A 24,435-nucleotide genomic window follows, 5' to 3' on the forward strand; every position below is an offset into this window, starting at 1 on the left:
TGGCAATCGCTATTCTACTGGCGGCCATTTTAAAGATCAGTGCATTTTGAACGATCATCTACTGATCTGGGCCTACCGTATGTAGTTAGCTGGCTGGTGTGCCAGGTTTGCAGCTCATCTGATGTCAGGTTTTCGTAGTTGTAGTCATACCGAAGAACATGGCTTAGAACTACTAAAAAATATGATCATCGTGCTATGACGTACACAATTTAACTGTTTCAGTCTCTTCCTAGCTTAGTAACAGTGACAAGTGCCATGCAGGTGAGGTAGGTGTAAAATAAATTATTGTTAGGAAACGCTCAACGCTAGCGCTGGCATGGCTCAAGAACTCAAACTTTAAGTCACTACTTTGTCATACTCCTGTGAATTTTAGCCAGTGTAGTTTAGGCATGTTAGATCTACATCATGTACATGGAGTCGCTAGTCGTAACGCTATCCTGGTTATGCCTACTTCCAGAACTGTCATGACTGTAAGTTAGTGTAACTTTGTGTAAGGTTTTGTTTCCCTAACCCCTTCCAAATGAAAGCTGAGCTGTGATTGCTCTTTGGAATGGAAGTAAATTGGACCAATCACAATGCAGCTTTCATCTGTGGGTGACAGGAAAACAAAAGGAAAAAAATACCAGGAAAAGTAGGAGCTGTGTTGCGATTGGTCAAGCTATCATACAGCTGACAGATATCGAGAGTACATGCTGCTGATTTTCTGTAGTGTGGATGGGCAAAATGCTCGAGAATTTTAGCTCAATTGCAGAATACCCCGCCACCCCGCACGATCAACCTCATAGCCAGGTACAGGTCAGAGTGTCACACTCTTCTCAAGGGATTTTCACTTTGTAGGCCCTACCCACGTAACCAGTCATTCCAGGGGTAGTTTTTTTAGAGTGGCAAGGTATTCTGCAATTTCTCCAGAATTTCACCATTTTAATGAGGATATAAAGAGAATATACCTCCCCATCTGACATCTAACTTCATCAAGAAGGCATGTATGAAATTTGGTTGCACAAATACCTGTGATGGAAAAGTAAGTTGGCACAATCAAAATAGCCAAAATGTGTTTGGGAAGTAGGCTATGCCATGGGTTTTCTAATCAAACTTGAGAGGTGAACAATCCACAGGTGGAACAAAGCTATTCAACCAACTTTTCCCATGACAGCAAACTTGAGTAACCTATAGGCTACTCTTAAGGGTGGAACAAGAATTTAAGAGCAGAGACCGAGTATTTTTTTAAATTAGATTTTTACTTATCTTTCGCTTCCATCCAATGACAGTCGCTCCATTGGTGTTTAGGCCATGAGAATGAATATCCCAGGTTTCTGTCCACCGCCTGCATACTGCTGAAACAGCCGCTAAAACATTTCATTATTTTCCCCCCAAAATTATTATTTTTAGAAAAATTGTTTTTCTCATTGGGAATGGTAAAAAAATGACTGCAAAGTAAATCTGAAGTTCATAGTGCATTCGCGTACAAATGGCGTGATGTTAGACGGACCGAGAGCTACTCTACTTTCAAAGTTGGTTCCCTTTGCATAGACGCGTACTCACTATCGATGTGCGGTATGCACACCAACTACATACATGTGTCATACATTATAGGTTAGGCCTACTTCGAGAATTCAAAATCACCACTCCAGAATAGTGACATGAGTGACTTGGAGTTCCCTAGGTACAATGCGTGCACTCTGAATATGGACAGGACAGGGTGGAAATCATCACCATTCAAAGTCATGATCTAGGCCTGCCCCTAGAATTATGGGGTTTTTGTCACAGCCACCGCAAAGTTGGCATGACAAACCCAATAGATCAAGGTGTAGGCGTAAGTCGAATCATGTTAGTTGAGTTTGCCTGTGGCCCGCTGCACATTTAGCCTTTAGTAAATTAGGGGTCTAGTCAAGTCAGTCTGCAGTTCAAGAGTTTTCAGGAAGGGCTTATTTCAAGAATGTGATCAGCAATTTTAGTATCATCGAAAAGAGAATTGAAAAATCAATCCAGTGGTATGTAAATCCTTCCCATACATGCCATAGCATAGGCATGATATTGGTAGGTGTTCACATTTTGGAGATATGTTAAGTTCATTGATTTCCAGAGTCCCTTCATTATAATTTGTTGCACCCTAACATGCCTAAATTTCTCCCCAAATCATTTTTTTGATAATAAATGAATCATTACTAAATAAACTAAGCAATTTTTGAGTAATTTTTTTATCTCTTGTAATAAAAATGTTTCAATTTTTTCATAAAGTAAAATGTCAGGGACTGCCAACCCTGTGCCACTAAATACTGTCAGAGAGCCTGCTATGAGACACAGGTTACACATAGATCAAATCCTGCATTGCGCAAAGCATAAACAGGGGAACTGTAAGTACTTGTACTAAGTCTAGCAACAGACTATTACATAGTTACACATAATTTGCATTTGGCACCAATCTGATCTAGTTCCTGCCACTTATTAAAAGGAAAAAATGGTGCATGTCATAACTCGTTTTCTTAGAAGTTTTTAGAAGATGTGAGTATTATGCGAGGTTATTCTTCAACTTGAATAAAAGATAAAGACTCTGAACCCCAAAATTTGTTGTTACACCTCGATTTGGAAAGAGCAGAAGTTATCAAATAAGTACTTGATCGTGTGGGTTGTACAATGTATTCATGTTGACAGGACAATGAATATTGCCTGTCACATCATGGCACCATCATTTTTAACAAAAACAAACAATCAATTTTCATATTCTCTTCAAAGTTGCTTATTCATTGCTGTACTTTCCTTTATTCCACTTGCAAATAGACTGACCAAATTCATGAGATTTTATGTCCATGAAGACCAAGAAGACTTCTCAGCCATTATCTTGTAAGAGGTTTTAGACGTAGTCTGGAACCTTTCACATTCTGTGTTATGGAGGGGGAACGACTACTCCAGCGAATAAAGACCAGTACTGATGTTGAGCCCGTGCTCAGAGATTTAGAGGTAATTATGATTGCAATATTCTAGTGTTAACTTTTGCCTGGAAGCATGCTGAATGTTCCAAAAAGCCAACACTGCCAAATCATGCACACTTTTTTTTCTACTTTTTTTGCCTGGACAAAAGGGATTGTGGAATGTCGTTGAAAATAATGGCATATTGATTTTCAGTACTGATCAACTCAAATTCATTCAAAACTAGGCATTGATTCACAAAGGTTTTTGGAGAATGAAGGTTAAGCCTCACCTCTCATGTGTTAAGTGAAAGTAATTTTTATCCTTCACAAAGATGTACTAGTGGAGAAAGTATTGGTTATTCCTCGTTCTGATTTTCGCACAGGTTTACTTGGCTCCTGTACTGCGTCATAAAACCAGCCCGTCACAGGAGCAAGCAGCAAAGTATGGTTTCTATGCGATGAAAGTGCTCCGCGCCTGTGTGCAGCAGCTGTCAGCCCTCAAGACGGGCAATGGCACAGTCGCAGGCATCATCTGTATCGCCAGAAGGAGCTACGAATGCATCTGCAAGGTGCTAAAGCACACCAAGTTGGTGCCGCTGTCGCTGGAGAAGCTACTGTTCCACATGGTGGTGCAGGGCATGGCCAAAGGGCTGGTGGTAGACGCCACGGCCTTTGCCACGAATCTCCATGAGCGCCTGGGCCTGTGCCGGAACAATTTCATCACCGGGGACGGCGTCGACAATGAGTACGACACGGTGTGCAAGCAGGCCTTCAACCAGCTCTGGAAGGCCTGCGTGGACCTGGAGCACTCCTCCAAGCAGGGGGCCATGAAGCACGTGGTGGTGCTGGATGTTCGGTTGCAGGCACTCAACTTCTTGATGCTGACAAGTTACGAAGTGTCATGGGTGGTTGAGAGAGCTTTCCGGACCATTGTCGAGTTTGACCGAGCCAGCAGTAACTCAATGGAAGAGAATAATCAAGTACTTGAGTTCCTTAGGCATATCTTGAAATCTTTGCTCAGTGATCTACGAGATGCCAGGAAAAAGCAAGACCTGCAGTCTGAGGAGGCATCAGAGCTTCTGCCTCCGCTGTTTGAACTGAGTCTTCTGTTTGCAAAGCGTTGCAGTCATCTCAAGAGACCCGAAGAAGCAATGAGCCTGTGCAAGCAACTCCAAGAGATCATCACCAGCAATTGCAGGAAACATTGCAAGAAACTTTACAGTGCCGCCGTGAGCACAATCGGAGTTACCCTGGAGATGCGAAACTTCCCATCGCCACATGTCTGCAGAAATACAAAGAAGTCCAAATCCCACAAAGCCGGAGATGCTATCAAGACTGCCGAAGAGCAGATTGAAGATGTTGTCGGTAGCACATCCAAGGTGATTGAAAAGGGAGATCATGATATCGCAGCCATCCAGTGCCTCGTGGAAGCCCTGGAGTTCTTCAAAAAGCAGTTTGAGTGTATTGCTGACCAGCAAGGCAGGTCACCCAATCCCTCTAAGGTGGTGATACCACAAGACCTAGTTCACTCAGTTGATGCCGCCCTGAAGCTCCTGGTAGACCTGCTCCAGGTGCAGAGGGAGCAGCTGCAGAGCTCCAGCGGTACCCTCCACGAGTCCTCTGCTGGGAAGGGAAAGCAGCAGAGGATGTCCCTCCAGAAGACCGTGAACAGGCAACTTGCCACGCTCAACCTGATGGCGGCCATCCTGCAGGATCGGATGGGCCGTCAGGAGGAAGGAGCCACCAGCGCTGATATCAGGCAGATGACACAGGACGCACTGGGCATCTGCCAGAGAACCCAGTGCATCATCGAGGAGGTGTCCAGTGGAGCAGGAGGAGCTTTGTCAAACAATGAACACAGGTGGTTGGGTGAGTTGTTCACTATATGCAGCCAAGTGCACTGCAAAGCACTTATTAATTAACAAACAAGTCCTGAAAACTTGATTCAGGAAAAAAAAATTGACTCGCCCGAATGACATCTACTTGTGCTAGGTTACAGATGCACCGTCTAGGCAAGATTTTAATGTGTACAATCACTTTAACTTCATTTGGATCTTCACAAAATGTCCAGGCTATGGAAGGTTGTAATCTGTTAGAGTGATGTATCTTGCCAGTGTTTTTTTTTTAAATCTTTCTACAGGCACCAATGCATACAACCTTGGCCTCATGTGCTACAGGAAGAAATGGTACCCCGATGCTGTGCCACTTCTGATCATGGCCTGTGAGCAGCTCCAGATTTGGTGTGCGACAAAAGAACAGGTGGATGAAGAAAAAGTCCACAAGGTATGAAATAAATGTCTTTTTAAATAATAATATCGGATGGCAACTTGAAGGCAGAGTCACTGGTAATGATCGATTAAGACCCCAGTTTTGTCGACTTCATTCAAATCACATTTTAGGATGTCAAAACATGGAGAATCATCACTATCACTGCTTACTGAACTTCTGCTGGTACTTGTGTGCCTTACGAAACCTTTTTCCATCTAGAACCTTAGCCTTTTGAATGTTAAGTAACCCTTTAACCCTAACCCTACATAATATTACAAATTACTACTTGAAGTAACATGTAGTAATCAGTGCTGCCGCTTGTAAGAGGACATGACTTTATTGTTCTCTGAAGCAAAAAATACAATAGCTAAGACAATGTACCATACAGTGCTGTGGCACTATGAATGCATGGCTTTATTGTTCTCTGTACAAGTAACAATGGAAGTAACCTAGCCAGAAGTAGTAATATGTAGCGCTAGGTCCTTTAGGCTCAGGCTATTACTTAGTATTTTGTAGTACCGAGTACTGTAAGCCAAACAATATGCTTGGTGGTTAGGGTAAAGACTCGCATTCTGCAGTGATTTGAGAATGCTCACATAGGAATCAGTAACTCTATGCGGAGAAGTGGAACAGTGTTGCAGATGTCACTGGCTTGAAATCTGTCTTTTCTTTGATTATCCAACTTGAGTTGAAGCACCCCCTCATCAGTTAAAAAAAAGCCATATTGGTCGGGAGTGTTCAATGCGACCGTAACACGTACATTTCCTAGTCATTCGTAGACCAGCGAAGTTCCGCTCTGACCAAAGGAACCTCTGTTGCTAAGAAAACTGCACCCACTCGTTCAGCTCGAGGCTCATATTGATGCATGTTTAACTACACACGCTGACTTTCAGGTTCAGCTGTTCAGCAAGCACGAACTCCTTGTGGACTGCCAACGAAAGGCTGGACAGCATAAAGAGGCCATGCAAACAGCTGTGACCTATCTCTGGGCCCACGCCGGTCACCTGACGGATCAGCTGACCACTGCTGTAGAGTACTGGGTCAAAGCCAAGCGAGACACTGCGAAGAATGCAGAGGATGAACGGCTCAGAACAAGGTGAAGGCATACAGATTAAAAGGGCTTTATGCAACTCGGGTTGATCATTTGGCCTTATACACTTATGGCCGCTGTGCTGTGAAAAGGACATTCTAATCTCATCATGAATATACATGTAACTCTTTAGAGGAATAACCAATGAGGATTACCCTGCCGCTGTCTCTAAGCAGAGTGTGTGCAAATACAGCATACGTAATGCGAAATGACGCAACGCTGGTGCAGGTCACAAGCAAGCAGGCTGGCTGCAGTGCATGATGGAAGTGTCTCCGGCCCACGTGGCAGGAGGGCGGAGCGAGAGCAGAGTGACAAGATGCAGGACAGGTCAATCATTCTATGCATATTCGTGTATGGTTGTAAGGGTCAAATGCGATGCCTAACTCTGGCAATCATGCAGCAAGACAACGCGTGAGATAAGGCTCAACTGCATTCAATAGCAGTATACACAACGATGCTTCAGTGATGAAAAACTCTCAGGCTTAAGTGCATCATAGAATGAATAACAGTAATTCAGAGATATGCAACAATATGTTGTTTGTCTTCTCTGTTGTTCATGTCTGGCTATCTTTACCTCACCGTTATTTCTGTGTAATCTATGCAGAACCCTGCTTGATGCCATTCAAGAAATTGAGGGAACCATCTCCGATGAGAGCTCCAGTCTTGTCTCCAAGCTTCTCGAGCAGGAACTTAGCATCTACAAAGCACAGAGGTACGTATCTGTTATTCGTAGTGAAAATACCACTTTCCGGCCTGACTGCCTTAAAATTCAGAATGTTTAACACAGATGTTGTTTACCGAGCATAAAAGTAAGTCCTGCAGTTGTATTTGTAAATTTCTTGGTTTTGAAAAAAAAGCGGAAAATGAAACATGATACTGAAAATTGAAAAAGAAACTTGCACATTAAGGAAATTTTTGTTACTTTTTGTTGCATTTTTTGTCTATGCGCACAATGAAATTGTATATTATTATATAAGAAATGATATTTTCCTTTGTGATTTGTTGCTGGAATTTAATTTATTTGCCAGTAGCATTTTCATTGAACTAAAAAAGTTTGCAGAATTGATTGAGGTAATTGAATGATTTTTTAAATTGAAAATGACCTCATAACTGCCTGCATTCGGTCAAAAACATGTGTATTTGAACCATGTACGCTTTACAAATTAGACAGACTCGGCAGTGTGCAGCCGACTCATCAAGTGGCGAATGAATCACTAAACATCCCTCGCAATGATTATTTCATCAATGGAATTACCGACATGCTTTCATTTATAATTTATTTCACTGTTATTCCTTGCCTTCTCAACCACCCCCGTTGTTCTCCCCTCCCCCATCCCTTCCAATTTATCCGTGATTGATCACAAGCCGTCGGCTGGCGTGTATAATTCATCAGATTGTATTTAGGCGCAGGTCGACTATCTCGTGAGGATGGATCACCCTTAGCAAATTGGAAGGCATATTTATGGATTGGTCATGTTTGGTCCATTATTCCATTTAATGCACAGGTGCAATTTTTTTGTGCATTCAGCCGCCAGCACACTTTATTGTATGAAATTGAAAAGCCTTCCAAAAATCTAATACGGTAATTCAAGCAAAAAGATGATCCATGCAAATTAGAACTTGTTTCGTTGAGGAAAATGCACGTCCATTGCGGCAATTACATTTCAGGGTTTCCAACATAATAGCCTATTGTGCTGAACCAAATACTCTGGTTTATACAAAATGGATTACGCTTGTCTAATCATAAGGTATGCAAAGAAACTGTTTACATCTTACATGTTCACCAAAGCTTTTTACAGCATGGACTAGATATTGCTTCCGAAGTGACTCGGTCCTAAATCAGCCAGTGTGCAACCTTTCTTCAGATCAGCAATTTCTTTATTTTTTGCTTCACATGCGCGTCATTGGAAATTTAAAAGCACCGTACGGTGTACCACGTCTTTCGTAGACTAGTTAAGATTTTTGTCACATTTTTCTGAATTCCTGATTGCCTGCCTGAATAAGTTAATCTAGAAATCATAGTCCTAGTTTTAAAATGCTTGACAGGGCATTTGTGCTTCAGATTTTTACCATCTAGCAGTGGGCATTTATTTTGTCAAATTTCTTTGGTACCGTGAGATAGCATGATACCCTGGTTGGCTCCTTTTTCTCAGGTATGACACAACGGTGGAGCAGTATGCCGTTGTGTGTGATCTCCTCAGCCTGTACAGCGAAGATAGGATGAGACTACACAGGGCACACGCCCGCATTGAACAGGCCCAGCTATTACGCGATGGCACGCTAGACACTGACTGGTAAGCTCATTCATTTCTTAGGGCTTAGAAAGAACCATTTTCCTCTCTGCATGAATTTTTTCTACCGAATACTTGATAGGGCAATGATATTTTGCAGGAGGGGGAAGTAATCATGGAGTGGTAAGTTTCTTTTGTTTTGCCTGTGTTCCTGACAGCATTTTCTACCTAATACTTCAGTGTTGCCTAAAATTCCTTACTTTCCTCTTTTTTGGGTACATTTCTGCTGTTTAAAATTTCATTTCCCCATTTTGACTTTAAACCTGTCTATGATCCTTCAAATCCGTCCCAAGATTTTGAAGGATATTTCCAGGATTTAGAACCATCGAGCCCAGACAATATTGCCTAACAGGGAGGTCGATGACCGTTGAAAGGTCAAGTTCAACTAATGTGCCATCGGCTTCCTGCATCTGAGACAGTATCGCGGAGGATTGGGGGGGGTGGTTTGCGGTCAAATTCCTGGCTAAGAGTGCCCATGGTATACACAGAAAGGTTCACTCTCTCTCAATGTGGTTTTCCAGCTCTCCTGTCGACTGCTGCCAGGAGGCCATTCACCTCCTGGAGGAACTAGCCCAAGACATCGTGCAACAGCAGCAGGACCAGGAGGCGAGCAGTGCGGATTACCTGGTGGTGTTTGACCTGCTGGCCACGGCTCACTTCTGGCTCTACATCTGCCAGAGCGAGGCCAGTCAGGTAAGCGTGAAACTTCAGACACTTTTACTTAAACTCAGTCTCGCATGTTTTTGTTCATATAAATGTATTCCATTCAGTGTGCATAATTTATTTTGATATTCGGTTTTCTCCTTCATATCAAGGAATCCTTTGAAGCTTTGTACGCTCAATATTTTCTCAGAGCTGGCTAGAAAAAGTGAAGTTTACTTGAGCGGGACTCGAACCCTCGACCTCCTGTTTACCAGAACAGGAGGTTTTACAGTAACAGAATGGGTTTTACTGCTGTGAGCACAGATAGGCACATAGCCTTTATGTAGTGTTGAAAGTCATACTCGTTGAAGCATACTCATTGGCTGTACAGTCATTTGCAAAAGTTTAAGACCACCTGGAATTTTATTGCCATTTCTGTCACTGGGCCTGCATTACACTGTCTCATTGACTGATTACTTAACATGATTTTACAGTGGTGCATAACATCAGTGTAGTGCTACATGTATATACCTATTTGAATGAAATTTTTTGCAAAGGCAGGTCTTGTATGACATTTTGTCTGTAAGGCAGCATGGGTGAAAAAAGCCAGTCTAAGCAATCAGAAATAAAGGAGGGCACACTGAATATTAGACTGTTAACATGTCAAATCATGGAAATGTAGTCAGAAATGTTCAACCAAGGTACCAAGATTACACATTGAAAATAAACATAAGTTGCCTTGATTGATTGGTTTAAGTTTGGTTTTCCTTCAGGTTAATGCATTTTCTATGGGTGGTCCTAAACTTTTGCAAATGACTGTATTATGCACACCTTAGTGGATTAAAATGAGCACGCAGACAAGTCGTGTGACACAGATGGGGTACATTATGATACTATATAAGTAAAAATAAGCCAGATTTCATTCAGATACAAATTTCATTGACACTATTAGAGGTGTTCTACTCTTTTTCTCTTTTCACTCCATCATGACACTTGTATTTCTTTGGTCAGGCAACCTATATCACGTCCCAGTTTGCCAACACCAAAGGGGAGTCCACTCGAGCAGACTGCCCTGAGCCAGCCACCATCAAGAAGGACAAATCCTCCAGTTACCTGCTGTCCACCTCAGGCTACACCCTGGCCACGGAGCACTCGGCCACCGAGCCCCTGGACAGGGCCCTGGACATCTGGACGGACCTGGTGGCGGAGGGCTGCAGCCAGTCCATGTTCAACGACCCAGCGTGCACGTCCTACTGCCTGAAGGTGGCCGCCTCGCTGTGCGAGTTGGCCGACAGGGTAAGGGATTTGACTCACATTTGATGAAAAAGTGCATGGTGTTATTTTTGGATGGGACACTTTGCCGTATTGCATACAAACCAGTTAGTCAACGATCAAACTGGACACGCCAACGTAAGTTTTGACAAGTACAAGATCTTTCAGCCAAGAGATCTTTAAGTCTCCTTAGGTCTGAAATCGGACATTGGGAGACTTAAAACTTGTTACAAGTTTTCATCATTTTGTTGGGTAAAAAACTAATACCGGAGGATAAAGTCTTGTCCAATTTCATATTTTGATTTACTAACCACTAACACCACCTTCAAATGAGAAACCTTGTGATTTTAAACTTTGCATTTATGTAGGATTTTTGCCAGGTTTTTCAGATGCACATTTCATTAGCAATCAAGTAATTTCAAAGTTGCCAATTGCCTATAGCATCCCTTACATGAAAACACAAAAGGTCTTGTGATTAAAAAATATCACATTTACGGGAGTGCTCTTTAGAGATTCATGTTTCTTCATCAGATTGAAGTTTCAAAAGGGATGAAAATGTGTCTTAAAAAATATTTGCAGCCCATACAGCAAGTCCAAGCCCTCAACCTTTTGGTGGTTCTTTCCATCTCCACCTCATCAAACGAAGACACCGTCCTGGCCTACTGCCAGATCATTCAAGCTCTCTGTCGCATGGGAGCCGTGGAGGAGGCTACAGCTCTCCTGGCTCCAGCCCAGGCCTTGATGGGAGAGGCAGAGACGGAGGGCGAAGACGGGGCAGGCCTGCAAGTGGCATTCACAATCGCAAAGTGCTACGTGGTGCTGGCAGCCCACAAGGTATGTCTCTCGCTTGCAAAGTCTGCCCCGCAATCTTTTAATGAAGCAGTGACTCAAGCCATCATCAAGCTTAAGTCCTTCAATCTTGCCTGTCCCTTAACCATACCCGTTTGGCAAGGAAGAAAGATCAGTGGGAAATTCTGAGAAGATTGCTTGTTTTCAGCTGTAGCTGAGCTGTGGCATCGTTATTCTCTTCAGAGGACGACTAGAGCATCCTGATAGAAACATCGAGTTCACACTCACCGGTTCTCAGAATCACCACTCTTATAGAAGAGATTGATTCCCCATGGTGGACCTGCAAAGTGTCTTTCAGCAAAGCAGTACTAGGTCCTACTCACTGTTAGAAACACTGATATGTTCAGATTACAGAACGCCTAACCTAAGCTTGACTTATATTTTCCCAGACTGGAGAATTTGAAACGCTCTTGGAGAAAGTCCTCCAGATCCACAGCCACAAGCGCCGATCCCGGCAGGCCTACCTCCGGAACGCCTCCATCAAACACCTCCAGGCCCTCTACCTGCTCCGTCCCCCTTCAGAGCGGTCCCAGGACGCATCTGTCCAGCGCGGCCTGGTCCCCGACGACCTCTCACCGCTGGAGCTCCAGGCGGAAGCCATGCGGCTGCAGATGGGGGTGGGCAGGCTGATGTTTGGTGAGGGGGTGTTTGGTAATGAGCAGAGCTTGCAAGGAGAGGGATTCAAGTTGGCTGCAGTGGGCAACGATTCGGGTACGGATGCAGGATATTTCTTGTTATTTTAGTCATCCAGGTGTTAAACCTTTATAGGCCACCCTTGATTAATGGTAATTGACCGAAGCTGGATTCAAGCATTGCCCCCCTAGTCACTTAACTCTACGTCATTAGACTACCCGCTCCCAGTTGAAGGGCACCCCCAAAAGAAAGACAGATGGTTGTAAGTTTTCCCAGGCAGATTCTTGCATGCATTTTGCGTGTACGCAGAGATCATACATGAAGGAATAAATTTGTTATGCTCACTCACCATGCAGCGCCTCAAACGCGCCATTGATCTCCATTATAAACGCACCTGTGCGGTGAGTACCAAAAAACACGCCCTCTTTTATTGCGCTTGGAGCGGATTTTTAATCCCAAGGGGGTTTGTGGAACCCGTCTAGGCTTGAGCACGGTCCTTGTCATCTGCCACCTGTGCCACCATAGGCGTGCTCAAATAGCTGATATGACCTTTCTGCTGGTTACAGGTCTGAACCCTGTCTCCCTCAATATTCTTCAGCAGGAGATTAATCTGGAATGAGCCAGTTGTTGAGTTCAGTCAGCAAGTGCTTTTCTCTGGAGAGACCACTGAGTCTATGTGTTGGCATATGCAGCTCAACCTTAGGGGGGGACGATCCAGGATGAAGACATCCTAACGGGGGCAAATTCTACCAGATGAGAATGTAACCCTCCATTTCCAAAACTCTTGCAGGAGGGAATGACCTAGAGTTCAACCAGTGGACGGTGCTGGCCAACGTGCTGCGGTCACTGTACGATGTGGGCAGTCTGTACTTGGAGCAGGGGTGCACCAGAGAAGCAAAGAGTTACCTCAAGGAGGGCCTTCTACTGGCTGACAAGTTCATGCTGCCCAGGAGGTTACTCAGATGATGCTGTTCTCTGTGTGCCTGTCTGTCCATTTGCCTATTTTGCTGTCTCATCTTTCTTATATTCAAAATGAAATTTCAGATGTTGTAGTGATTTTGGGTATTAAATCTAGGAGCTTGACTTGTGCGGCACTGCAGTGTTCAAATGCTAAACATTAAATTATTTGTGAAAAGTTGTGTTGTAAGTTTCATTTTGTGATCAAGCAGCAAAAAAACATAGCTTATCGAAAAATATGCAAAGCGGTGGTCAGGCTATTAAAAGTTGCTTTGAAGTAAGCATTGGAATTATGGCTTCCTGTTGCCCAAAGTGCCACTGGTAATTAGTGAGCTCAACCTTTGTCTCTGTAGTTTAGTCGCCTGTTGAGGAAGTTGGTCACAATTTTCTGAGGAGCTGCCTAAGTCAAAAGACTATTCTTCCTGAAATGTTTCTTCCTTTTTCTCCACCACAGGAGCGTTGCTTTCCTCCTCCAGCTTTCTAACCTGCACGTCCAGTGCGGTCAGGAAGACGACTGCCAAGCCAGCCTCTCCAAGGTCCAGCAAATCCTCCACCTTCCGGAGAAAGCAGCCCAAGCAAGATGGAGAGGTGCATCAATGGTTACTCAGGATGAAAGGAAAAGCAGTAGTGGATCAGAGACCCATGAGGAGACTGATGACGATAACTTCATCAGGACAAAGCGGATCTCCATCTCTGCCGAGTGCTCCTCGACAACATGGCGTCTTGAAGACACGGACACTTCTTCCTCTCCTTGGCTGAAAGCTCAAACTGTCAAGCTGCCCAGCTACCACTCCCACCCGTCGGACTGCCTGTGTGCCTCATGCGCCGACGTATCCCTCCATGCGCAAGACATGACATCATTCTTGCGGCTTGCCCAGAGGCTTGAACTTCAGGGCGAACCAACCCAAGCTCTGGCAAACCTACGAGTGGCTCTGGACATTGGAGACTGGAGTGCAACGAAAACGCCGTCACTCCTGCTCAGGAGTTCCTCTTGCTTACACAATGATGAAGGGGTGAAGCAGACTAAAGGACCGGAGATGAAACTGGCCAGGCCCAGTCGAAGCAGCGGAGGTCAAGTCAACTTGCATGCAAGAGCAACGACTGAGATTCACGTATGCATCACACGGCTGACTTTACTGAATGGGAATCTCTCAGAGGCTGAACACATTATCGCAGGAGGCCTGGAACTATCCATTGATGAAAACATTCCTAAGGCATGGTTGCATTTTTACAGAATCCTTGTCTCGCTAGAACTGAAGGCAAGAGCAACTGAGACAACAGTTGGCGATCTGACATTCTCAACATGGGATTTGCAGCCAAGCAGTAGACATCACAAGGATGTGCCATCTTACGAAGGAGACCTTGTTTCACAGTTTCACCAACTAGACCTGGGCAAGCAAGGGACCAAGCACCAGACCCAGTTCCAAGACATGGTGTTCTCTGAAAGAATGCAGCGGCCCGAAGTGTCTCGGAAACTCTCAGAGAAAGTCACTGAGCTGGGAATCTTCTGTGACGTAAGCGATAATGAGGATGATTCCGACGGTATTTCCAACATGCCAGCTTGCTCGACCAAAAGAAGCAGAAAGTTACAGCAACTTGTCCAAGCAACACCACATAACGTGGCGTCAAGGTCCAAGAAGGGAGCCCTGATGTTCAGTGTCAAAAAGAAAAGGCCCGCCAAGAAAACTGTCGAGGTTGAGGCCACACCTCTCCATTCAGCTCCGCTGAGTGCATTTGATTTTGATGAGCCGAGTCCCACAAAAACGAAGAGGAAAGCAACACGTGGCAGGTCCAGCAAAAGTGCGAAAAAAATCAGCAAGCGCAGCACTGAGATCATAGACTTGTGTAATTCAGATGATGGCGATGTATTTGAAGATGAAACTGAGAACAAAGGCCGTAAGACTGCCACAGAATCAAAGAGACAAACAGCCAAAAAGTCAGTGAGGCTCAACTTGGATGCAGAAACTTTCTCAAATCCACTAGAAAATGAGGACCTAATGGGGGAAGGTGCTACATCCAAGCCTTCACAGAAGTCTAAACAACCAACCCAAGTAGGAGACACAGAAACCAAACCTAGGCGGGGTAGAAAACCCCGAGCAGCAGACACAGAACTGGCCGAGCCCAAGGTGACAGCGACGAGATCGAAACGAGGCCGGAAGCCCAACGTTGAGAACCTGCGGTCAGAGGTCGTAAACCAGGTCAGCAACAATATGCTCCTGGATCTTCTGCCAACTTTCCTGGAGCTGGAATCACCCACTAAGGTGCACTCACTGTCTCCCGGGAGCCCAAACCATGGCAGTCTGAACTTTGACTTTGAGAGCAGCCCGTCAACTCGTGACATCCCGACCCCAGATTCTCTCTCAGAGAGAACCTCTCTCGCCTTGCCGGATCTGGACGAGATTGAAATCCCCAGAGCGGCCTCAGACTCTGACGAATCCAGAAGCGCCCTCAATGTCCGCCGTAAGACAGCCCGGAAGCCAGCAACATCCAGAAGGAAGACTGCCAAAAAATGGACTGTTGAAGATACCGAGGTACCAAGAGGGGCAAAGAATGCTCCCGTGGATGCTCTGTCAACAAGGAGAAGGCCACAGCAACAGGCTGTTATTGCTGACCAGGATGGAATCGCTCAAACTGGGTTATCCAACTTAGGTCAGGGCTGAAAGAGTGACCATTTCTTGACTTTGTTTACAGAAATTGCTGATAGAACTTTTCCCTCTAGTGTGGCACAGTGGAATAAATTTAGATTTCAGTACATTCTTTCCAAAAATACAATGAAAAGTCCTCCCTTGTAGATTTAGATTGAGAGTGTTGCAACAGTTGAAAGATGGCATCATGAACATGATGACCATGAAAGTCACTGAAGTGAACATGTATTCAGTACTGAATTAATTGTGACCACATCAGAAACGTCAAAGTGTTTGTCGAAAGGCACATCTGTTTTTAAAGAGGCACAATTCTCCAAGTTATATTGGCTTGTGAATTTCACTGCTTGAGGCCTAAATTCTGAATGCAGACCCATTTTCAATCCACTTTCTCCCTAGTTCTTATACTTTCCCCACCTTAAGTTGTAAATGATTTTTGCTCATGAGAGAAAAGCGTCCGTTGGTGGCAAAGTCTGTGTACTGGTGATCAACTCAATGCACTCTTCTTACCCTTAATACTCATTATCTGGAGATCTTGTATTCGAACTTTTTTCAACCTTACACAGACACCAGTCTCGACTCGGTGATCGCCGGCCTGGAGCAGATCAGCGCCCAGGTTTGTCACCGTGCCCCCTCCCTCCTGTATCGCCGTGTGTGCCAGCTACTGGCTGCCTGCCACGGCGACAGGGAGCCAATGAAGGCAGCTTACTACCTGAGCGAGGCCGCAGCTGTGACCCTGCGTCACCAGAAGCTGGCTAGTCTGGCCAAGAAGATGAAGTGAGTTGAAGTCGTCATTCTCTCTTGCTCTCCCTGTTTAAACTTGTCTTGGTTTTCAGTGTGGTGGTTTGTTGTAGTTTTGTACAAGTTTTTAGAGGACAATTAGTTCTTTAAGATTCTTGGCATAATTTTTATCTGTCAGCAATTTTTTATGACATTCCCTTTCATCTCTTCCAATCTCAATTTGCTTTCCGATTCAGGAAACTGAAGAAAGAGCTTGACGCGGACGGCGTCCAGAATCTGACGGAATCTCTGGCCGAGATGGCGCTGGACGGCCGCAGCAAGGCCAGCACGCCACACGGGGCCACCCTACAGCATCTGGCCAAGCAGAGAGCACTGTTCAACTTCTGCGAGGGCTCGGTGGGAGACGCCCAGCCAGACGTGGTGCAGCAGACCCTGACCGCTTTACCTGAGGGTAAGAGTCATACACTCTCAGCAGTGTGCCATATGCAAGATAGGATTCTGAGGGGGGATGCCGAAGTTCCCTCTGTCTTCACCACTGGATCCCCCAAAAAAGTACAGTCTACTCTCTCTGTAAAGAGGATCCTTGCAACAGCATACAGTTTAAAGAGCAAAACCTGTCACATGTTTTAATATGCATTGGAAAAGAAATCATTCTTCATGTTCATTTACTGAGTTTTGCATATTATTGATGATACTGGCATTATGTAAATGAAACCTCTGACATTTTCTGTTGGTTTTCCATTGTACAAGATTTTGTTTACAGGCCAGAAGAGGCTCTGGTGACTTGTGACTAAGGTCGTATTGTCACATGTATAACAGTGAGTTCCACGGCCTCATATTTTAGCCCAAATATCACATGGACACAAATTACATCACTTTTTGGAACGATATCAATCCCGTTCACAGGATGGACTGTGTGCATTTTGTCTGTGGTCTCATCCAGTGTGTCCCTGACCGGCAGCCTGACCGATGCCGACCACTTGGTCATGTGTCGCCTCAGCAGTGGTCACAAGCCAGTCATCATCAATCAGGCTATGGTAAGGAACTAGCCACACTAGCATGGTGATTAGGGTTTGTAGCCCCCGATCATACTTAAGGAATTTCACTCAAATTGGTATATAGCACTGCACTGATGTTATGCACCATGTAAAAACATGTTAAGTAATCATTTAGTGAGACAATGTAATGCAGGCCCAGTGACAGAAATACCAATAAAATTCCAGGTGGTCTTAAACTTTTGCAAATGACTGTATTAGGGAGTACCTCAAAAGTCAACATGTCCTTTCCTTTAGGGAAATCTTCGTTCACACCTGCGTTGGCATATTCTTTAGCGCTCTGACTTTTGAGATGCTCCCTTACTAGGTAATGAACACCGCTCTTTATGGCTCGGGCTCGTACCGACTGCTACCTTTCTATCTCATTTGCAAGCAGCATACCGGTGGGCTGGGTTTATCAGCCACCAGCCTCCTGGCGGAGTTTGACGGCATCTTGGCCGAGAGCAAGCTGAGCGTGAAGGAGACAGACAAGAGAGCCTGGTGGACCTGCAGACAGCAGCTGGACCAGCGAATGCAGGTCTGCCGAATAAGCCTTTTCTGTTTGCCACTCGCTGACACATTTTCCATCTTGACAAAATCCTTGGCTTTGGTATCACTATCGCGATTACTATTCATTTGCAGCGGCCCCCACCAATGGTGGTAAGCACTGTGATGACTATTGCACAGATCCGCCGTTTCCTAACATGTGCTCCCCCCCCAAGCCTGACACAAAGGATTCCACCATTACAGGGATCCATCAGGAATGTCCAGTGAAATATTGCTGGATTCATTTATGTCCTCTTTCTGCTTCCATCATTTCATGGTTAACGGTTTAGCATGATGGAGAATGTATTATTCAGGGCTTGATCAATTTTGGATAGTCAAGATTTTTACCTCAGAATAGCCTTAAATGATGGTTTTGAAAAAATGGACCTTGTGCCTTGTAACATCTCGTAACATTTTTATAGTAGCTTGATGTGAGTTAAAGATCTGTATCTCTCCGGATACCCGCAGGCCCTCACCGAGGCAATGGAGGAGACTTTCTTGGGGCAGTGGAAGGGACTTCTGATCGGAGCAAGGAAGTGCAAAGAGGAGAGACAGGCAATGGATAAGGCTGCCAAGAAGCTCAAGAGCCTGGTGGAGTCTGCCTGCCAGAGAACGGTGGACTCCCAGATGTGTCAGGTAGGCTGCTGAAAAAAAGGAAATTTGAAAACGATATTTCTGAAGGGCCCCTCTGTCACCTCTCGTCATTCTCAAGTGCATTTTTGTGTCTTCAGACTCATGTCTCTTTCGGCCCCCCCCCAAAATTGAATTCTTCTTTGTTGAAAAGAAAGTTTCCCTGTTATAGTTCTTGAGCGCTATAGAGGTTTTCCACGTGACGTTACATGACGGGCAAAGACATTGCAGAACGCATACCATGTCTGTGGAGGCGTTTGCATTTTCAAATCTGTGTATTTTTATTGGCAGTTTCATGAATGCCAGAGGGTTGAGAGATTTCGATGGCAAGCATTTCTGCACACATCTGCGTAAATTGAATGTTGACCATCGAAACTTCCGTGACTGAAAATCCTCTATATGCCAATACCAAAGCAATTGTAAATTCCGTAAAACAAGTTTATTAGGCCTGCACAGCATTTTCCCCACAGTCTCACCCCTTTTGTGCAGTCTTGACATCTGACTTTTAAGTCTGCTGTCCAGTCAGGTCGCCTGATTTTTAGAGTCACGTCAGCTGACTTGGTCTAAGATTACACCTGACTTGCTGACAACTCACCTGACTTTTTCTGGTCATTGTGATCAGTCACCTGATCTTGTCATCTTAGGCACTGTTAGAATTGTTAACTTGAGTCGTGCGACTTAGACTCAAGTTGCTATTTTTGTAACTTGACTTGTAACCACCACCTATGACTCGTGACTTGAGTTGGACTTGCAAGAGATGACTTGTTACCAATGCAAGTCAGAAGCTACTCGAGCGACCCCGTCAACTTTTAAATCAGGTCTATCAATTTATGCCTTGCATGAAATTTAAAAAAAGGACCTTGTTCGGCTCATAGCTTCAAATTCTGACTTCGAGTCTGGTCTATCCTACTGACATGTGACTGGGATAAATAATGTGTGACTTGACTTGTACTCTAGCAGAGAGACTTGTGGCTTGCCTTTTGTTTTGACCAAATGACTTTTGACTGGACTTGTGACCAGACCAAATGATTTGTGACTTGAATTGGACATGCAAAATATGACTTGCTACCATCTCTGCCGTTAGATCACATTTTTGAAAAAAAATGTTTTGTCATTCCTCGTCTTCAATTTAGTGCCTCCTGGAATCATGTCTGAAGCTCAGCAAGCTGCAGCTGAGCAGCGCCCTCGCCAGTTTGACCGGTCTCTCACCCGGCTCTGAGCAGCACTCCAGTCTTACGGCCTCTGTCAAGCAGCTGGCTGAAAAATTGGCACCAACACCGCGCAGGGAACCAGTGATTCTCATTCTGGACAAGGTACGTCGGACTTCAAGTTCAATCATGACCTCGTCAAACATCGCTGCCTAGTCCATTTTTAAACGTCTACTTTGAAGCAGTTGTTGCCCAGGAAGTAGTCAGACCTGAAGCTGAGAATAAACACTTCATCTGAAGGGATAATTCACTTACACCCCTGGGCCTCTTTTTTCTCCGGATACACAAAGAGCAATGAAATCAGTGTTATGAATGAATCAATGAGGCAGATCGGTATTCCAACAGTGCATGCCCCGACTGAAGCATGTCCGAGGTCATGCGGGAACAGCAGTACGCACGCACAATAGTCAGTCCTATTAGTGTAGCCATACATTGACTCATGCATGCGCTCTGTTCTCGAAAGACCTTGGCTTTTTGAAATTCCGAATTGGCTTATTCAGACTTGTTTAACAGTAAATGTAATCACATAGATTAACCGCTGTTTTGTCCTTATACTTTTGGCAGCAAATCCAGCAGCTGCCTTGGGAGACCACCCCCATCCTGAGGGAGAGCCCCGTCTGCCGGATGCCCAGCTTGTACTTCATCCTCTCCTGGCTCCGCAGGGCCAGCGGTGCCCAGCTCACCTCCCCGACTTGCCTTTCCACTCCACCACCGATAGACCCATCCGATGCCTTCTACGTCCTGAACCCGTCCAACGACCTTGCCAACACGCAGAAGACATTCCAAAAGTGGTTTGAGAAGTAAGCTTGTGATAGGCTGGTATTTTAGGGGCGGCAGTTTTGGTTTGGGATTGGTTTCAAGTTACTAATTTTTCTCACCCTCACCAGTTGCATGTCTTAAGAAAATGACAACCTTCTTGCAGTGCTGTAAGGCTCTTTAAATTAATTAAAATTATCACAAAAGAGTTCCAAAGTGGATACGTCACGCGCACAATCAGTGTGTAAAAGGCATTAGCGCGAGAACCAGCGCGTGAACCAACGCGCGCGCGCACTCCATCCTTTTGCACTGCACTTTCTGGTTCACAGAGACATAACACTTCGGTACTCCATAGGATAAGTCACCATCCAGATCCCAAACAGTTACTCTGAATTGTTCTGTCACTTGTTGGATTTTGGCATGCATCACAGAGAGCATACGCAGCTCTTTATGGAAAAGCTGTGGACTACTTACACCACAGTCAATGTATTTGCACAAATGAAAAAAAGGAGCCACTTTTTGTTTTCCCTCCATGAGTTGGTAATCTCCCCCTGTGGTTTCTCCAGTCTCTCAGTAGTGAACCGTTCATGTCAGTTTCTACAATTTGTTCCCATCTTCAGGGAGAATGGATGGAAGGGTGTGGTCGCTAGACCACCCACAAAGGAGGAGTATAGGTCTGCCCTCACAGACCACCAGCTCTTTGTGTGAGTTTCCCAACCTCCCTTTTTTTTTTTTCTGTAGCTAGGCCCTGTCACTCAGTGTTGATAACCTGAGCCCAATTTCACAGCAAAAAAATGTTGCTTGGCAGGTGTCCGTGCTAAGCAAAAATGAGCGGAGAACCAGCTGAAGTTCACACACTTTGTATGGCTCTTTTGGCCGATAACCTACATACATATTTGCTACGCGTATATTTCTATGCTATAGGCAAACTCTCTGCTTAACAGTGCTAAGAAATTGGTTCCTGCTTCATAAGGTTGGTTCGTACGTCCAGTGTCAGTGTTGACATCAAAATTTGTTTGGGGCTATTAAACCATTCTGAGTTAAAGCACACCTTTGCCAGCAAAGAAGGGACAAACTGTTAAGAAGTTTTCCAAACTGACCTCGTGAATGTGGCTGGCACCCACGCGAGTATCCCTTCTTACAGATAATGGGCGGGCATGCTCAGCAGGTCCCATGCCAAATGGGCATCTATCATCAGTCTACACCCAAGAGGTGCGTTCCCACCAAAGAACCGTGATCAGTCTGGCTGGGAAAATGAGATGTTCACATTGTACATTTCAGTGTGTGCATTAAAAGGAGAGATTTTTTGTCATGTTTTGATTCTTAGTGGATTCATAGCATTTAAACAGCACACAATTATGTAGCAAGAAATACGCCTTAACAATGCAGTGAATGTCATTTTTTTTCCCTCAAATAAAGAGCGCTCGCATGATGCACTATCATGGAAGGCTATTGTTCCCAGTGATTTGCACGAGTAGGTGCTTTGAACCTTCATTGTCAATGAATTCACATACCAAAAACTGCCCCTGGTTCTGGTGCACTGTGCATACATTCTCTGAGCTCTGAGCTGTACCAAGGGAGGGCACAATTTTCCTAGCAGCGGAGACTCCTTTGGTAGGAACTGCACTTCGCTGGTTCATAAACGTCTGTGAAATGCTAGTATTGCGGTCGCATTGCTAACAAAAAAATAAACACTTCCTACCAACAAGGCTCTTTTCAACTGATGAGGGGGTGCTTCTGCTCAAGGCAGATACGGTGTGGCAAATATGATTGTAAATCTGAAAAAAAGCTACTGTAAAAAGTGTGAATATTTTAACAAAATAGAAAAAATTTTCCCCTAACCTGCAGCTTTTGTGGTCATGGCAACGGGCGGGAATTCCTGACAGGCGACGACATCCAAAGACTGACGTGCCGTGCAACGAGCCTTCTGATTGGTTGCAGCAGCGGCCGGCTCCACGTCACTGGTACCCAGGAGGCCAATGGCATGGTGCTGAACTACCTTGTAGCTGAATGGTAATGCTAAAAACCCAGGACCTTTTTATACTGATTTCAGATTTTCCCTCCCTGAGAAATAGAACCATCAGGATCGAACACAAAAGTGGATTTAGTTGTTTGGTAACCTTACCTCAATTAGGTTGTATATTGTAAAGGAGCGACCCATCTTATTAACATCATAGCAGCAAATGCAGTTCGAGAGTTTCACCTACAATTCTTTTCTTAAAAGTTTTGAGCGCATCCATTTGTGTCCAGATTACGAACCTTCCACATCAGAGAATTTTATTTATTTATTTTTTTTTAATCTAAGGGTAATTTACGCTTTAGTGTTTGACAAATTATGAGCAACTCACGTGCCAATGGCTCCTTGGTGGTAAGAAGAGCCAGTTGTGGTAAAGTGCCTGCCCATGGACACGAGCATAGTGACACCCCATATTTGAATTTATACATGTATTCACACTTTGGCCATGCGCTCAGTTTGTCAGAACTAGATGCAAATGGATTTTGTCCAGGGGCAAGTTCATACATTTGACCATTTTTTTTAATTCTTCAGCCCATGCCTGGTTGCCAACCTGTGGGACGTGACGGACCGCGACATCGACCGCTTCCTGGAGCAGCTGCTGCGGTCCTGGCTGGACGGGGGAGGGAGTCTACTGGATGGCATGGCGGAAGCCAGGCAGGCCTGTAAGCTGCAGCACCTCATCGGGTGCTCCCCGGTTGTGTACGGACTCCCTGTGTGCATGCAAGAAGGGCCGCGGTAAGCCTTGTTGGTTCTCGTGAAGACATCACCCGCAGCAGTAACCGTCGCCTTGAAATGTAAGGTTTACTGAAGTTTACATTTCAGCAATAGTGTCAATGATTAATTTGTGCAAAGTTGCTGAAGTGACCTGCGGTATTTCTGCTATTATCAATTGCTCAAGTTTCAAAGTAAAATTGTTCAGCATTTGTTACAGAGGATTTCATCCAATGAGCTGTTGGCCTAGTACAACTGTATCTATAATACTTTGTTTTGTGCTCAAACTTTGGTAGAGTGCACGTTTCTTTTAAGGCCAGGAATAGGCAATTTATGGTCGAGATTGTAGTAATGATAATAAATAGAAGCTAAGCTATCCATTGCAGAGTAAGGAAAGGCTTGGTGCTTGTTCAATCTTTTCTTGGTTTTTGATCGTTTCAAAAAATTTAAATTATTACGTTTCATACAATGGCCTCTAATCCAAAACCTTGTAATGATGTCTGTGCATAAAAATATATATTGCATAGCGATGTCCCCCTTGTCTTCTGGAGGATTAGAATGTTAAAAATTACCATCGACAGTGAATTTGAGTGTCACTTGTATTTAGCATGAAAATAAGGAATGTGCTTTCTTCTCAATGTTTGTTTCTGTTTTTGTTTTTCAATCAAACACTCAGAAAATCTTTCTGGTACTTCTGGTCATGCCAAGAGACATGGCAGTTCAGTATTATTTGTGAAGTCCTTTGTTAACAGCATTTCTTGTTCAGACTTGCCTTGGCCTAATCCAATAGAACCCAAGCTTTCCACTGTTCACTGGTGTTTGACCTCGAAAAGTCCATAGTTATTCTCAAAATCCTTGTTAAATGTGTTTGTTTGTAGACGTTTCTTTTTTAAAGATATAATTTTCCAATTGTAATACGTGTTCAAGATAATTCCTGATGTGAGATGCATTTTTTTGTTTTGTAAATTTGAATGTAAATGTTGTTGATAAAATGAATAAAAATGCTGTAATTTAACTTGGTGGTGCGGGTCGGTTTGTAAAATGTATAGCAATTTCGAAGATTTGTGAAGTATAGGACACCTTACTCTCGTGTTTCAAACTCTGTTGTTAGTCCTATCCTTGTCTGGTCATGTAATTAAATCAAACAGATCAGCAAATCTAAATTTATTGCAACATGGCATTATTACTTCTGGCATGGTGCCAGCAGACAGTCGAAAAGAGCGCCCTCTACACCACCAT

General features: G+C 44.4%; 1 protein-coding gene across 2 annotated transcripts; it reads left to right on the forward strand.

The window, feature by feature from the left end:
• The first annotated feature begins 6 nt into the window (after positions 1-6).
• Positions 7-24,211, forward strand: espl1 (extra spindle pole bodies like 1, separase). 2 transcript variants are annotated; one of them, XM_022228730.2, is made up of 23 exons: positions 7-266; positions 2,779-2,958; positions 3,293-4,778; positions 5,050-5,192; positions 6,071-6,273; positions 6,872-6,979; positions 8,421-8,561; positions 9,080-9,251; positions 10,212-10,496; positions 11,052-11,306; positions 11,711-12,032; positions 12,745-12,907; positions 13,366-15,560; positions 16,120-16,330; positions 16,531-16,745; positions 17,201-17,331; positions 17,726-17,866; positions 18,343-18,510; positions 19,638-19,817; positions 20,277-20,512; positions 21,089-21,172; positions 22,317-22,481; positions 23,017-24,211. In XM_022228730.2, the coding sequence occupies exons 2-23, from the start codon at positions 2,887-2,889 to the stop codon at positions 23,222-23,224; spliced, it is 7,284 nt and encodes a 2,427-aa protein (XP_022084422.2). In that variant the 5' UTR covers positions 7-266; positions 2,779-2,886; the 3' UTR covers positions 23,225-24,211. The 2 variants fall into 2 exon arrangements, with proteins under 2 accessions (XP_022084422.2, XP_022084431.2); XM_022228739.2 differs by having other exon boundaries at positions 7-261.
• The last annotated feature ends 224 nt before the right edge of the window (positions 24,212-24,435 follow it).

Source organism: Acanthaster planci, linkage group LG08 (assembly GCF_054643075.1).
Source record: "Acanthaster planci isolate LZ-2023a linkage group LG08, COTS_SCS, whole genome shotgun sequence".
NCBI classification, from domain to species: domain Eukaryota; kingdom Metazoa; phylum Echinodermata; class Asteroidea; order Valvatida; family Acanthasteridae; genus Acanthaster; species Acanthaster planci.